The sequence below is a fragment of the Balaenoptera musculus genome, chromosome 11 (genome assembly GCF_009873245.2).
Source record: "Balaenoptera musculus isolate JJ_BM4_2016_0621 chromosome 11, mBalMus1.pri.v3, whole genome shotgun sequence".
Taxonomy (NCBI): Eukaryota; Metazoa; Chordata; class Mammalia; order Artiodactyla; family Balaenopteridae; genus Balaenoptera; species Balaenoptera musculus.
This window is the reverse complement of record NC_045795.1, coordinates 99,582,494-99,598,572: the sequence shown is the minus strand read 5'-3', so window position 1 is coordinate 99,598,572 and position 16,079 is coordinate 99,582,494. Positions and strand designations below refer to the sequence as shown.

The following is a 16,079-nucleotide window of genomic DNA, read 5'->3' as shown; positions in this document are numbered from 1 at the left end:
CCCCATGTATATTTTATGCATCTCATTATATGAGATATATAGAGATATGTTACATCCCAGAAAGGGGTTATGATATAATACTGCTTTGTAATCTTTTAAAAGTTTCTTAATTCACAAGTAATACCTCGTCGTTGTAGAAAGAACTGAAAATGCTAAATAGCAGAAAGAGAACAGAAATCCAGTTTACCACTATTTTATTTTTTTTCACTCAAGTAATTTTTATAAATTAAGTTTTATTTTATGTTATAGTTGATTTACATTGTTGTGTTAGTTTCAAGTGTACAGCAAAGTGATTTAGTTATACATAAACATATATCCATTCTTTTTCAGATTCTTTTCCCATATAGGTTATTAGAGTGTTGAGTGCAGTACCGTGTGCTATACAATAGGTCCTTGTTGGTTATCTATTTTATATAGTAGTGTGTGTATGTTAATCCCAAACTCCTAATTTATCCCTCCTCCCACCTTCCCCCTTTGGTAACTGTAAGTTTGTTTTCAAAGCCTGTGAGTCTGTTTGTTTTGTAAATAAGTTCATTTGTATCATTTTTTTTAGATTCCACATATAAATGATATCATGATATTTATCTTTCTCTGTCTGATGTCCTTCACTTAGTATGATCATCTCTAGGTCCATCCATGTTGTTGCAAATGGCATTATTTCATTATTTTTTATGGCTGAGTAATATTCCATGGCATATATGTACCACATTTTCTTTATCCACTCCTCTGTTGATGGACATTTTGGTTGCTCCCATGTCTTGGCTATTGTAAATAATGCTGCAATGAACATTGGGGTGCATGTATCTTTTTGAATCATGGTTTTCTCTGGATATATGCCTGGGAGTGGGATTGCTGCGTCATATGGTAATTCTGTTTTTAGTTTTTTAAGGAACTTCCATACTGTTCTCCATAGTGGCTGTATCAATTTACATTCCCACCAACAGTGCAAGAGGGTTCCCTTTTCTCCACACGCTCTCCAGCATTTATTGTTTGTAGACTTTTTGATGATGGCCATTCTGATCAGTGTGAGGTGATACCTCATTGTAGTTCTGATTTGCACTTATCTAATAATTAGCAATGTTGAGCATCTTTTCCTGGGCTTTTTGGCCATTTGTTTGTCTTCTTTAAAGAAATGTCTTTAGATTTTCTGCCCATTTTTTGATTGGGCTGTCTGTTTTTTGATATTGAGCTACATGAGCTGTTTGTATATTTTATAGATTAATCCCTTGTCGGTCACTTCATTTGCAAATATTTTCTCCCATTCTGTGGGTTGTGTTTCCGTTTTGTTTATGGTCTTTTGGGTTTTTGTTTTTGTTTTTGCTGTGCAAAAGCTTTTAAGTTTAATTAGATCCCGTTTGTTTTTCTTTTTATTTTCATTACTCTAGGAGGTGGATCACAAAAGATAATGCTGTGATTTATGTCAGAGAGTGTTCTGCCTATGTTTTCCTTTAAGAGTTTTATAATTTCCAGCCTTACATTTAGATCTTTAATCCATTTTGAGTTTGTGTATGGTGTTACAGAATGTTCTAGTTTCATTCTTTTACATGTAGCTCTCCAGTTTTCCCAGCACCACTTATTGAAGAGACCGTCTTTTCTCCACTGTATAGTCTTGCCTCCTTTGTCATAGATTGATCATAGGTGCGTGGGTTTATCTCTGGGCTTTTTATCCTGTTCCATTTATCTATATTTCTGTTTTTGTGCCTGTACCATACTGTTTTGATTACTGTAGCTTTGTAGTATAGTCTGAAGTCAGGGAGCCTGATTCCTCCAGCTCCATTTTTGTTTCTCAGGATTGTTTTGGCTATTCAGGGGTCTTTTGTGTTTCCATACAAATTGTAAAATTTTTTGTTCTAGTTCTGTGAAAAATGCCATTGGTAATTTAATAGGGATTGCATTGAATCTGTAGATTGCCTTGGGTAGTATAGTTATTTTCACAATATTGATTTTTCCAGTCCCAGAACATGGTATATTTTCCATCTGTTTGTGTTATCTTCAATTTCTTTCATCAGCATCTGATAGTTTTCAGGGTATAGGTCTTTCACCTCCTTATGTAGGTTTATTCCTAGGTATTTTATTCTTTTCTATGCAATGGTGAATGGGCTTGTTTCCTTGATTTCTCTTTCTGATCTTTCATTGTTATTGTATAGGAATGAAAGAGATTTCTGTGTATTAATTTTGTATCCTGCTACTTTACCAAATTCATTGATTAGCTCTAGTAGTTTTCTGGTAGCATCTTTAGGATTTTCTATGTATAGTATCATGCCATTTGCAAACAGTGACAGTTTTACTTCTTTTCCAATTTGGATTCCTTTTATTTCCCTTTCTTCTCTGATTGCTGTGGCTAGGACTTCCAAAACTATGTTGAATAATAGTGGCAAGAGTGGACATCCTCGTCTTGTTCCTGATCTTAGAGGAAATGCTTTCAGTTTTTCACCATTGAGAATGATGTTTGCTGTGGGTTTGTCATATATGGCCTTTATTATGTTGAGGTGGGTTCCCTCTATGCCCACTTTCTGGAGAGTTTTTATCATAAATGGGTGTTGAATTTTGTCGGAAGCTTTTTCTGCGTCTATTGAGATGATCATATGGTTTTTATTCCTCAATTTGTTGATGCGGTGTATCACACTGATTTTTTTTGCAGATATTGGAAAATCCTTGCATCATTGGGATAAATCCCACTTGAGCATGGTGTATGATCCTTTTAATGTGTTGTTAGATTCGGTTTGTAGTATTTTGTTGAGGATTTTTGCATCTATGTTCATCAGTGATACTGGCCTGTACTTTTCTTTTTTTGTAGTATCTTTGTCTGGTTTTGGTATCAGGGTGATGGTGGCCTCATAGAATGAGTTTGAGAGTGTTCTTTCCTCTGCAGTTTTTTGGAATAGTTTCAGAAGGGTAGGTGTTTATCACTATTTTAAACAAACACACATTTCTTATTATAAGAATGGGACATGGAGCCTTATTTTCCTGGCCGTTTCCCAAGCCCTTGGCCCTGTAGTTTTCAACCCGCTGGGGAGGAGAGGACCGTGAGCTGAGGCGCCCGCCCCAAGGAGCTGGAGCTGAGGGGCGCAGGCAGGACCTCTCCCTTCAGGCCCAGGCCCTGCACAGGGCAGGTACCGACAAATGCTCTCCGAAGGGCTTTCATTGGCCTGACCCGCCTCTCTGCTGCCCACAGCCCTGTTTGTCTTCTGCACCAAGAGCCGCCGCGCTGAGCGCTACTGGCAGAAGACACTGCTGCAGATGGAGGAGATGGAGTCCCAGATCCGAGAGGAGATCCGTAAAGGTAGCGGGTGGCGACCATGCGGGACCTTGGGCCTCGGCTTCTTCCTCTGTTCCACTCACAGCCACTGCCTGTTTACCAGGCTTTGCTGAGCTGCAGACGGACATGACGGATCTGACCAAGGAGCTGAACCGCAGCCAGGGCATCCCCTTCCTGGAGTACAAGCACTTTGTGACCCGCACCTTCTTCCCTAAGGTCAGTTCAGGCCCCTGCCGGCTACTTCAGGAGCTCCTCGACCCCTCCCTGGGCCCTGAGAATCTAGAGGGCACTTCTGCGCCGATGGGAGAACTTGACAAGTGCAGGCTGGGCCCCTTGAGCAGAACGAAACCTGCACGCCCGCCTGTGGCAGCCTGGGCCCCTGCCCTGGCCTGCCGAGGGAGAGGGCCCAGTTTCCCCCCCTTTCCTTCTCGGCTCACTGATGTTTTAACTGTCCATCTAGGAGCTAGCTGCCAGGCCCACTTTTCTCCTGGGGTGCTGGGCCTGCCTCCCCTCTCAGGGGGTGAGTATAGGCACCAGTTCACTGCCAGCCTCTCTCCTCTCTGGGCCCCTTCCCAGGGAGGCCTCTCTGGGTCTCCGCATCTCCTCCTTCTGTCCACTGGACTCTGTCCCATCCCTTCCATGCCTCTTGTGCTGTTCCAGGGGCCGCTGCCTTGTCCCCACCTTCCCTGGCCTGTCAAGAGCGTTTATGCCAGTGGCCAGCACTCTCCTCTGGCCCTGTCCACACTGTTCTCCATGCAGCAGCCACAGAGAGCCCATATTGTGGTCGCTGCAGGCATTTCTCCCTCAGTGTCCCTCATTCTGCACTGAGCTGCGTTTGCTTCCTCTTCAGCCTCGTGCACCCCAGCTTTGCCACACCTTGGCTCATGCTGCATCTGTTCCTTTTCCTCCAGGAAGCCCCCGGGGACTCCCCTCCCCTCTCCTCTGGAGTCCTATGGCACCTGGGCGTGGCCCACTGCCTCTTCTTCCTTTGTAAAGTGGGCTTTTGCATTTGTCGCGCGGCCCCTGCATGTGTCAGGGGAAGGTGCAGCCCTGCCGAGATGCTGGGGGTCTGCGGCCCTGCTGAGGTGCTGGGGGTCTGCCTCCACAGTGCTCCTCCCTCTATGAAGAGCGTTACGTCCTGCCCTCCCAGACCCTCAACTCCCCGGGCAGCTCCCTGGTGCAGGAGACCCACCCACTGCTGGGAGAGTGGAAGGTGAGTAGTCCTCCACCCGTACACACACACACACACGTGTACACACACACACACACACACACACACACATGTGTACACACACACACACACACACACACACACACACACCTGCCTCAGGGCAACCCCATCTCTCTCTGGGCCCCACTTTCTAGCTCATCTGACCCATTGATCCTAATCATGGGAAGTTGGGAGGAACCTGCCATTGGATGGTAGTGAGCCCTCCATCGCAGGAGGTATTCAAGTGGCCATTCAGGGTGTTCTATGTGCTGACTCCCAGGCCAGGTAGAGAGGGGAGAGGATTGGGTCCCCCTGGACATCCCACTCCCCCTGCTGCTTAGAGAATGGAAGGTGAGAGGGTCCCCCACACAGGGATACTGGGTTGCCTTCAGGCACCCTTGCCCGAGCCGCACTTTCCAACTCAACTGAGCCACTGTTCCCAGTCACAGGGAGGTAGGCGGCGTCTACCACTAAAGGTAATGAGCTCCCCCTCCCAGGAAGCATTCGAGGAGCCATTCAGGGCATCTTAAGTGCTGACTCCTAGGCCAGGCAGAGACACTGGACCTCTGTGGACACCCCCTCACTGAATGCTTCCGCAGATCCCCGAGAGCTGCCGGCCCAACATGGAAGAGGGCATCAGCCTGTTCTCCTCGCTGCTCAACAACAAGCACTTCCTCATTGTCTTCGTCCACGCGCTGGAGCAACAGAAGGACTTCGCGGTGCGGGACAGGTCAGGCTGCGAGGCTCCGGGGGAGGGCGGGGGCCTGTCGGAGGCCACCCAGCCGGTCCTGGGTCTGCCTGGCTGGATCCAAGGCTGGGCCAGTTTCCAAATCACCATGTCCTTGGGACAGCTGGCATCTCCCCAGCGTCAGACCCTGGGTCCTGGGGCTGGGGAGGTCCTGAGACCCCCTCCCCATTCTTCCCCTTCCTGGTCTGCTTGCCCAGGACAGGGCTCGTGGGCATGGCGGTTGCTGTGCGTGGTAGGGAAGGTAGCCCATTCTCCAGCGAGATTTTAGTCACACCCGTCTGCATCCAGCGACAAGGTAGCAGCAGAACCCCCACTGCGTGGTCCTCGGAGCCCAGGGCCTTGCGGTGCGGGCGGTGCTGACGCCCCCTGCCCACGCCCACCCACAGGTGCAGCCTGGCCTCCCTGCTGACCATTGCGCTCCACGGCAAGCTCGAGTACTATACGGGCATCATGAAGGAGCTTCTGGTGGACCTCATCGACGCCTCGGCCGCCAAGAACCCCAAGCTCATGCTGAGGCGCACGGAGTCCGTGGTCGAGAAGATGCTCACCAACTGGATGTCCATCTGCATGTACAGCTGCCTGAGGGTGAGGGTGCCGGGGTGCGGGCCACCTGTGCCGCCGCCTAGACCTGATTTCATTTTATTCTCATGCCAACTCTGCCGAAGGGATTATCGTGTTCTTTGTGCAGATGTGGAATGGGGGGCTCAGAGGGCGCAGGGACAGCCCCATAGGATCCATCATACAGATGGGGAAACTGAGGCTCAGAGAAGGCCTGACTTCCTGCAAGGGCTCAGAGCAAGCCCAGGACGGAACAGAGGCTGTGTCAGTGGCATTGTTTCAGAAGATTGTTTTCTCAGTCCTCACATGCCCCCTGATGTGCCTTTGAGTCCAGCTCTGCCACTTCCCTGCTGGGTGACCCTGAGCAGGTTGCTTGCCCTCTCTGAGCCTCGGCAATGAGAATGACACCCCGTACCTGGAAGGGTTGCTGGCATGATGAAATGAATGTGGCCACCCACATTAGGCGATGTTCGAGCTTGGAGTCCACAGAGACACCTCTGGGTGGAGGGTGGGAGTGAGGCAGCAGCACCAGGATCAAAAGGAGGGTATTAAGCAGGCAGCCACAGAGGTATTGGTAGAAGGGGGTAGCGAAGGCGTTCCAAGTTGGGGCCGGAATCTGGAGTGTGGGCTGGAGGCCAGGGGCTGGGCCAGGCAGTCTGGCCTCAGCCTCTGACAGGCCCACACCTACCGCAGGAGACGGTCGGGGAGCCGTTCTTCCTGCTCCTGTGCGCCATCAAGCAGCAGATCAACAAGGGCTCCATCGACGCCATCACAGGCAAGGCCCGCTACACGCTCAACGAGGAGTGGCTGCTGCGGGAGAACATCGAGGCCAAGCCCCGGGTGAGCCGGGCGGGCAGGCGGGCAGCCGGGCAGGACGTCACGGGCTGGGCTGGCAGGGAGGGGTCCCGCACCACTGCTGACCGTCCCCCCACTTCCCACAGGCTGTCTCCCCTCCAGGGCCCAGTGGGCGCCCGCTGACCCTCCCCCTCTCTCCTGCAGAATCTGAACGTGTCCTTCCAGGGCTGCGGTATGGACTCGCTGAGCGTGCGGGCCATGGACACAGACACGCTGACGCAGGTGAAGGAGAAGATCCTGGAAGCCTTCTGCAAGAACGTGCCCTACTCCCAGTGGCCGCGTGCCGAGGACGTCGACCTAGGTGGGCAGGGCAGGGGCGGCTCCTGCCTTGGGCACACACACTGCCGCCCCTCATCAAATGTGCGCTAACTGTGGCTCTGGGGACGTGAAGACATCAGCTGCCAGGAGCTCCATTTGGGGCGGGGAGGGGAGACAGGGCCTGCGGTGGGAGGTCGATGCGGGCTGCTGCCAAGGTGGGCGGGAGAGGCCTCCCCAGCAGCTCTGATATCCCAGTGACAGCCCCGAGGATGAGGCCTTTCCAGAGCTGCTCTGCGCCCGGCACCCGGCACCCTCTCCCCTCCCCGCCTCCCAGATGGGGAGGTAGAGGCTCAGAGACAGGTGTGGGTGCCGCCGGTTCTCTCCCCGTGTGGCCCGCTGGGTGCCTGCCTCCCCGCGGCCCCTGCTCCCAGCCCTGATGCCCTGCCCCCTGCCCGCAGAGTGGTTCGCCTCGGGCACGCAGAGCTACATCCTGCGGGACCTGGACGACACCTCGGTGGTCGAGGATGGCCGCAAGAAGCTCAACACGCTGGCCCACTACAAGGTGGGCCCCGGCTCCACCCAGCTTCCGCCACTCCCACCCTCCCTGACCTCCGACCTCTGACCTCGGCCTCTCTCCCCATCAGATCCCTGAAGGTGCCTCCCTGGCCATGAGCCTCACAGACAAGAAGGACAACACCCTGGGCCGAGGTAGTGCTGGTGGACGTGGGGAGGGCCCCTTCTGAGTGGCCCCAGTGGGGAAGCTGAGGCTTCAAGGGACAGGGCTGGGCCGGGCTGAGGCTCCCTGCTGGGGGCGGGGCCGGGCCCCCCTGCCGCACGGCTGCTTGGCAGGGCCTGTGGCCAGGCCTCTCAGCGCTGGTTTCCTGCAGGCAGCAGAGAGAGGCCCCAGGAGGGTGGGATGTGATTCCAAGAGGTCTGGGCAGCCGCCAGGCCATGTGGGCTTTGGCCTGTGTCCCCGCCTCAAACCTCCCATCCATACCTTCAGATGCCCCAGGCCTGGGGTCCTAGGCTCCTCTGGGTCTTGGGGTCCCCTCCGGAGGCAAGGAGCAGGCTCTCGGGTCTCTCCCAGTGAGGTCTGGGCTGGGGGTTGAGGGCAACCACCCTGCCCTACTCGGGGGCCGTGCCCATCTCCATCTGTGACTGTCTCCCTGCTCCGGCTGTCACCTTGTGGATGTTTCCGTCTCTGTCAACGCCTCTGTCTTTCTCTCTCTACCTCATTCTCTGTGCGTTTCTCTGGTTCTCTCTCTCAGCTCTCTTACTTTGCATTTCTCTCTCTCTGCCTTGTTCTCTCCACACGTCTGTTTGGCTCTGTCCATTTAGCTCAGTTTCTTTCTCCATCTTTTTGTCTCCATTTCTATTTCTCTCTCTCCCCACTCCTCTCTCGTTTATTTATTGTGTGTGTTTTCCCTCTCGCAGTGAAAGACTTGGACACAGAGAAGTATTTCCATTTGGTGAGTGCCCTGCCTCCGGCCCTGGGGGTGCCCGCCCTTCACTGGGTGTCGACTGGGCTTCCTGCCACCCTGGGCCTCTGGGGGCAGTGCTTGCAGGCCCTGGGAAAGGCTGGGGTGGGGAGCGGGAACGGGACCCAGGCTAGCTCACGTGCACCACAAAGAGAGCCCAGTGCCCACGGGGGCAGGGTAGGACCGCCCATGGGCGGCCGGGGATGGTGCCTGGCGCCAGCACTGACCACTGACCACTGCCCCGGCCTCCCAGGTGCTGCCCACGGATGAGCTGGCAGAGCCCAAGAAGTCCCACCGGCAGAGCCACCGCAAGAAGGTGCTACCGGAGATCTACCTGACTCGCCTGCTGTCCACCAAGGTGGGCCCACCCTCATCTCTGTGTCCTCACTCCAGTGGGTCAGCTGTGACCACACACTTGGAATGAGAGGGACAGTGCTTCCCCTGTGGGGCCAGCCAGGCTCTGGGGCGAGAGGCTGAGGGTGTTGGGTCCCAGCTGAGGAGGGGTTTGCTCCCAGCATGAAGGGTGCCCGATGACAACTTCTTTATCAGCCCGTGTGACACGGAGGGCAGCAGAGGCCCAGTGATGCCCCCAAGGCCACACAGCTGGGGCAGCAGAGTGGGCGCCTAAGAGCTCACACTCCAGCCCAGCAATTCCCTGCTCTATGTCTCAGTCCTTCCAACACCCTTGTGGGGTAGGTTTCACTAACCCGTTTCACAGACAGGAAGACCAAGTCCCAGAGAGGTTAGATGACCAGCCTGATGCCACGTAGCTTCCCCATTCACCCAGCACTGCTCAGTCCCAGCACCACGGGCTCCCCTGAACCGCCAGAGGTGCCTGCTTACCCCGCTCCGTGTGGTCCTGGGCTGACGGCGGCCACCTGCTTCCATGCAGGGCACGCTGCAGAAGTTTCTGGATGACCTGTTCAAGGCCATTCTGAGCATCCGTGAAGACAAGCCCCCACTGGCTGTCAAGTACTTCTTTGACTTCCTGGAAGAGCAAGCAGAGAAGAGGGGGATCTCAGACCCTGACACCCTACACATCTGGAAGACCAACAGGTGGTGGGCCAGTGTGGTGTGGGTGGGAGGCCAGGGGGGAGGGCTGTGTGGCTTCACTGTATCATTGGCAGCAGTGGTGCAGGGGTTCAGAGCCTGGTCTCTCAGCCCACCGGCGTGGGTTCAATCCCTTATGCCATTCCAAGCTGTGTGACCTTGGGTAAATGACTTAACCTCTCTGTGCTTTAGTTTCTCCTAGCTATAAAACCAGGGCAGTAAAAGTAACCCACTTTAATTGTAAGAATTAACTAGAAGTGAGCATTGTCTAAGTTTTGCCCTTACCATCACTCTCCTCCACCCCTCTGCGGTGGGCACCATCAGCTCCGTTTTACAGATGAGCACACTGAGGCTTGTGGACATGTTCCTGCCCCCGATCACATCCCTCCTTTGAGGCACGTTTTAGCTTTTCATGGTCACAAACCCCAACAAGAAGTTGTTGAAAACCTCAGCCTAACCCTCAGAAAAAAATGCCACAGACCTAGAAGTTTCTGTGTAGTTGCAGGGGCTGCTCAGGGCCCTGGGTGGGGTGGGGTGGGGGGGTCCGTATGTCCCAGGCTGCCCAGTCACTGGGGAGGAGGGTGTTACCAACCCTCTGGCCTCCTGAGGCTAAGGATCCAGGCCTCTCCCTCCCTCAGTCTGTCTTCCTGGTGACCCAGCTAATGATGGACTTCCCACAGCCATGCAGGGGCTGGAGGAGGAGCCATGGGCTGCTCGGCGGGGGCAGGGCGGGGGTTCTAATGAGAACCAGGACTGGCTCCCTGGCTCCAGGCTGCTGCGTGAGAGCGGGCGACTCTGCAGGGGGTGGGGCGGGCAGTGAGGGTGAAGTCAGGCCCTGCAGCTCCTGCCTCAGCCCGTGGCCCTCTCCACACAGGAAACCCGGCTCCCAGCCCCTCTGCTGCCCCAGCCGGCCAGGGATGGCCCTGAACCCCATTTGTGGAGGAGCAAACCGAGGTTTCCAGAGGTTCCGTCCTGTGACTAGTCTCCGCCGGCCTCAAGGGGCAAAGCTAGCCTGTCCTCTGAGCCTGCCTACCTCCCTGTCCCAAGCCCCCTCGGCAACCACTTCCTCCGCTGCCCACGCTCGGGGTGGGCTCACGCCGCTGCCTCTGTCACTCTCTGTCCCACAGCCTTCCTCTCCGGTTCTGGGTGAACATCCTGAAAAACCCCCAGTTTGTCTTTGACATCGAGAAGACGGACCACATCGATGCCTGCCTCTCAGTCATCGCACAGGCCTTCATCGACGCCTGTTCCATCTCCGACCTGCAGCTGGGCAAGGTCAGCTGCTCCTGGGCAGGCCACCTGGTGCTGATGGGGACGGAGATCTTTCTGGGAGGGGAACCAAAAGAGCTCAGATCTGGGGGATGTGGGATGAATGGGGTCATCAGAAGGGGGGACTCCCAGAAACCGGCACCCACAGTCAAACGACGTGGCCGCAGGCTGGCTGCAGCTGCCTCAGGTGTGCCCCACCCAAGTTCCCCACACTGAGGCCGTGGAGCCAGGCCAGGAGAAGCCAGTGAACGTGGAAAGCCTGCGTGGTCTGGCACACCATCGGAGGCCAGTGGGCTCCGGGCGGCAGCCCTGATAGTCAAGAGCCATCCAGCGGGCACTGAGTGAAGGGGTGGGCAGAGGGGAGCACAAGTGACCAAGACCTTTGCATACACGCAAGAGGGAGACCCCTGAGGCATCTGTCTGCAGGGAGAGGACCCAGCTGGCTTTAGCGGGCGCGGAGGAGAGAGAGCGGCATTCCAGGCAGAGGGAAGGGCCTGGGCCGGGCAGGGAGGCTGTAAGCGTTAATGAGACGGTAGAGTTAGACCTGCCCCTGCAGGAGGGCGGGTGCCTGGCCCTGTGTTTAGCCCATGACTTTCAGAGAGAGGCCACGAGAGGCAGAAAATGCCGTCACCTCTCACACACTATATCGGAAGGCAGGACGCCCATGACAGAGAACTGGGAGCATACTTGGCACGTTTTGCTTTCAGGCGTAGGAAACATGTGGTGGGAAATATTCCACTGAGACAGCAATCAGGCTTCCAGAAATCTTAGCCACCAAGACCCATATCCCTAAGCAAGGATACAAACAAAACAGCCTGCGTGTCAAAGAGCTGGCACAAGCCCATGCACTTTTCCCCCTAAAAGTCGGTCCCCCTTGAGGTCATCACCCTGACAGTTCTGTAGAAAATGGGCAGGGGTTCCAAGTACAAGGGCAGAGAGGAGAGGGGTGGGGGGCCCTGGTCCAAAGCCCACAGGGCGGGGACGTTCAGTGATGGGCTCGTTTGTGTGGTGGGAGAGACAAGGGCTCGTCCAGGAGAAGACGAGTCTGTGTCTTACTCCCTCACTCCTCTCTGCCCAGGACTCACCAACCAACAAGCTCCTCTACGCCAAGGAGATTCCCGAGTACCGGAAAATCGTGCAGCGCTACTACAAACAGATCCATGACATGACTCCGCTCAGCGAGCAGGAAATGAACGCACACCTGGCAGAGGAGTCACGGGTGCGGCCCGCTCCGTGGGGACCTTGCCGGACGGGGTGGGGGGGCGGGGCGGGCAGGACTTGACCGTCAGCGAGGGGCTGCGTCTAAACAGCGGGTCTTGGCTGGGCTGGGCCTGGTTTTGACCATGGAGTCAACCTGCTTCCAACTCCCGCCTTGTCTTTCCTCATAGAAATACCAGAATGAGTTCAACACCAACGTGGCCATGGCAGAGATTTATAAATACGCCAAGAGGTATCGCCCACAGGTGAGTAGCCCCCAGTGCGAGGCCCCCTCGGAGCTACGATGCCCCCATGTCAGCCCTGTTCACCGCCACCTGCTCAGGGAAACAAACCCAGGGTGAGGGTCCCTCTCAGGCATTCATATCCCCAGGACGTTTCTGCTTTGGGGGTGGACACCAGCAGTGGAAATCCAGGCGGTGTGTTCTCCCCCAGGATGTGTGGTGGGACCTGGGGGTCCTGGGCCCGGGCTTTGGCCCAGCTCCCTCCGCTTCCCCCTCAGATCATGAGCGCCCTGGAGGCAAACCCCACAGCCCGGAGGACGCAGCTGCAGCACAAGTTTGAGCAGGTGGTGGCCCTGATGGAGGACAACATCTACGAGTGCTACAGCGAGGCCTGAGCCTGGGGGCTGGCAGGACGGGCGCCCTCCCTCGACTTCGCTTTGTCCCCAGTGCCTCGGACTCTGGCTGGGAAACGACGCAGCACGAGGGGCCTCTCTGAGCCAGCCAGAGGAGCCCCCAGCCCTGGCCCCTTGGGCACCGTCCCCTCCCACCTGCCCCCAGACCCGGCTCTGGGCTGGGGGCTCAAATGCTGCAGCCGTTCCCCCAGTAAGGCTCCCACCGTCCACCCAGCACAGCCTGGACGGTGCCCCACTCGCTCTGCCCTGCACGGCCCAGTGCTAACGAACCCACCGATGGGCGAAGAGGCCGCCCGGCCCTGAGGTCGCAGCTGGAAACACTACCTCATCCTACCCGGTGGAGGGGAGGCCCCTTGAACCAGCCCTCAGCTGGTTTCCGCTTCAACCACCAAAATGTTGTCCCCGTCTCTACTCACCTGCAGAGGACCCTGGCCACACGCCATCCAGCAGTGTCAGATTTCTGTTGCTCGAGCGGCCACTGGCCAAGTGGGCAGCATCCACTGCCCGCGGGAGGCTCCGTGCTGCCCCGGGAGCCGGGCGGGCAGGGGCCTAGGGACAGGTGCTGGGCGATCCTGGTCTCGAGGGAGGGGAGGGGGCTGAGTTGCACCGAGGCTGTAGCTGGGCTACTTGATCTTGCTGGAAGTGTTTCTAAAGAGAGCACCATTTTTTGTTGTTTTTTTTTTTTTAAAAAAAGCTTTTATATATTAAAAAACTTATCACGCGCCAACTGTGAATAGCTGCCACTAGTGCAGAGGACCCGGGGAGGGGTCCCAAGGGGCTCCCAGCACAACACTGGAAATGACTGTTCCAGGGGACAGGCAGACCTGGCAGAGACCCCCACGCCCTGAGAACACCGTCCTTTCTGCTCTGTCAGAAGCGGCTGGCTGGGGCCAGTGCTGGGACAGGTCGCAGACCTTGGGGCTGGGCTGGAGGGGGAGGCTGGGATGCTCTGGAACCTTCTTTATAATAAAAGCCTAATGGGAAAACCTGCCGTGGGCTCCAGCCTTTATCCTGAGATGGCTGTACTTGTAGCAGAAAGGAGGGAGGGGAGCCTGGTTTAGGACCCTGCCCGGCTCCGCTCGTGAGGGGTGTGCAGATACCAACTCCGCTTCCAAGAAGGTTCAGTGGGGAAACGCGGGCATCTACTGACCGCCAGGAAGATGTCACAGCTGCTGTGTGCCATCTACCCCTGGGTGGGCCCTGCTCCTAACCTACTTACTTACCTATGTAATAAGCCGTGAGGAACAGTATATTATCCCCATTTTACAGATGTAGAAATTGACTCTCAGCATAGTCGAGGAATTTCCCAGGTCACGGCACAGGGAAGCCAGAAACCAGCTTGTGTGGGCCCCTCATTCCTCTGTTCCATGCTTCCTCCAGGCTGGAGTTTCCACAGTGAACCCCAAAGTGTGTGGGGAGCTCCAAGGTGACCACCCTGGAAAGAAAACTGCCGTTTACACACTCACCCTGAATTTGTCATAAATATATACCATTAACTTCATTATTCAGATGAGGAAACAGAGGCAGTTTCTCCCAGGCTGGTATAACCCTGCACTATTTCTCACCACAGCACAGGACTTGGGATCAGCAAATACCACAGAGACCCCCCAGCCCACCCAGCTGGTTCTGGGCCTGAGCTGGGGCTGAGGTTCACTGACCCACAGCAAAGGTCACTAAAGGACCACCTCCAAATCAGAAGCGGCTTAAGTTAGTTTTTTCTTTTTATGAAGGAAAAATAATCACACACACACACATTAATCAGGAGTAAGAGCTAGGACAGAAAAATTCATACAATTTAAACAAAATCCCACAAATACCAGTTCTAGAATTGAGAACAGAAAAATGAGAAAAGTAAACAATTTTTAGCTTTAAAAATAGCCTCTTCCTGGGCTTCCAGTGCGTTCTGGGTGGAGAGAGATTCTTTATCTTTTCAAATTTTCTATTCTGATCACTGATGCCTTTTTATTAAGCAGCAGACTTTCTAGTCTAAGTTATTTACACAATTTGATAAGAATTTTTTTGGGGGGTGTGAGTCTAGAATGAATACATGTTTTCTGCAGAACTGTCAGGAAGTACAAAAAGCCTGAAGAAAATAAAAGCTACCCTAACCCACCCATGGTTAAAATCTGAGAGAATGCCATTCCAAACTCCAAATCGTGTGCCTGCCTGGGTTGGGGACTGAGGAGTGATAATCGAGATCAGGAGGTACTCACCATTTCGCAGCTGCCTTTTCCCCCATGCAACATCTTTTTATGCCATTAAATATTCCACAGCCTGTTTTAATGCCTGATTAACATGCAATTCCTTCTTGAAGCTTAAAAACGCATTTGCAAATGGAGGAAATCTCTAGTTTCTAGGGTCATTTCTCAGCACAGAAGGTGGCCAACCACTGTGAACCACCCCCAGTCCTTGTCTGGGGCCCTGAAGACTTGCCTTGCAGCTACAGGTGTCCCTTAGCTCCGTCTGAGGGTCACAGGAGGTGGGAACTTCAGCGTAATGTCTGTCCTCAAGCAGGGGAGGAGGCTCTCCCAAGTCTCGTGGGTGCTGGGTGCTGTCCGGCCTCTGCCAGGTCAGGGCTACTGGCCTGCTGCCAGCTCGCGGGGGTGAGATGCCCGCCCGCCCCCCACCCCGAGCCTGCCCAGGGTGCCTCCCCCAACCAGACCCCCTAAGGGGGAAGCGCCAGCCCAGCTCCCTGCCATCTGCTCACTGTGCCCCTCGGGGCTCTGCTGGCAGCCGCGTGACAGATGCCCCAGGGAAGCCAGGAAGCCATCGGCACAGCGAGACAGAGCCTCACGTGGGATTCGGGGAGGCGAGGGCAGGGTTGAGGGAGCAGGGGCCGAAAGGGAACAGTCTGATGCTCCACGCTGGGCTGCCTCAATTTCCCTTTGTGTCCCATCTGCCCCTTCCCAAGTGCCATCCAGCTTACCTCTGACTCCCTTCAAATCCACCCCTTCCGTCTCTGCCCACTCCCTGGCTCAGCAGTCACCCCTCATCTGGACCATCTCTTGGCAGCCCCCTGAACGAGCTGTTCTCGCCCCAGGAGGTGGTCGCCATGCAAGCACTTGTGTGGACCCCTTTCTACATCCACTCCCTCAGCATATCCCATCCACCCTGCTTAAACATCTACCCAGAATCCACTACTTCTAACCCCTCCCTCCATGGCGGCCCACCCCTCAGCTGCACCATCGCAGGGGCCGCCTCCTTAGCCTCCTGCTGCTGCCTGTGTCCCCCTGCAGGCACTCCGCTGCTCACTGGCCTGGCCTCTAATGGCTGTTCATCACAATTAAAACCAAACCCAAAATTCCTACCCTGGCTTACAAGGCCCTTCAGGATCTTGCCCTAGTCTACCCTGCAGCCCTTGTTATGGTATCTACTGCTGCGTAACAAACCACCCCAATACATTTGTGGTGCTTATGTGTCTGATTGGGGCAGGGCTTGGCAGGGAAGGCCCGTCCCTGTTCCACGTGGTGTCAGGGGGGCCGCTCAACTGGGATAGGCGATCCATTTCCAAGATGGTGCACTCCCATGGCTGGCAAATTGGT

General features: G+C 55.0%; 1 protein-coding gene across 3 annotated transcripts in view; it reads left to right on the top strand.

The window, feature by feature from the left end:
• Positions 1–13,540, top strand: part of PLXND1 (plexin D1) — a 52,247-nt gene extending 38,707 nt beyond the window's left edge. For all 3 annotated transcript variants that reach the window (XM_036869270.1, XM_036869271.1, XM_036869269.1), the window contains exons 21-36: positions 3,176–3,283; positions 3,363–3,475; positions 4,368–4,472; positions 5,069–5,199; positions 5,604–5,802; positions 6,469–6,615; positions 6,775–6,931; positions 7,347–7,450; positions 7,533–7,596; positions 8,323–8,357; positions 8,620–8,724; positions 9,259–9,422; positions 10,544–10,691; positions 11,764–11,904; positions 12,074–12,148; positions 12,403–13,540. In XM_036869270.1, coding sequence (XP_036725165.1) covers positions 3,176–3,283; positions 3,363–3,475; positions 4,368–4,472; positions 5,069–5,199; positions 5,604–5,802; positions 6,469–6,615; positions 6,775–6,931; positions 7,347–7,450; positions 7,533–7,596; positions 8,323–8,357; positions 8,620–8,724; positions 9,259–9,422; positions 10,544–10,691; positions 11,764–11,904; positions 12,074–12,148; positions 12,403–12,519 — 1,913 coding nt within the window. In that variant the 3' untranslated portion in view covers positions 12,520–13,540. The remainder of the gene's footprint in view (positions 1–3,175; positions 3,284–3,362; positions 3,476–4,367; positions 4,473–5,068; positions 5,200–5,603; positions 5,803–6,468; positions 6,616–6,774; positions 6,932–7,346; positions 7,451–7,532; positions 7,597–8,322; positions 8,358–8,619; positions 8,725–9,258; positions 9,423–10,543; positions 10,692–11,763; positions 11,905–12,073; positions 12,149–12,402) is intronic.
• Positions 13,541–16,079: the final 2,539 nt, after the last annotated feature.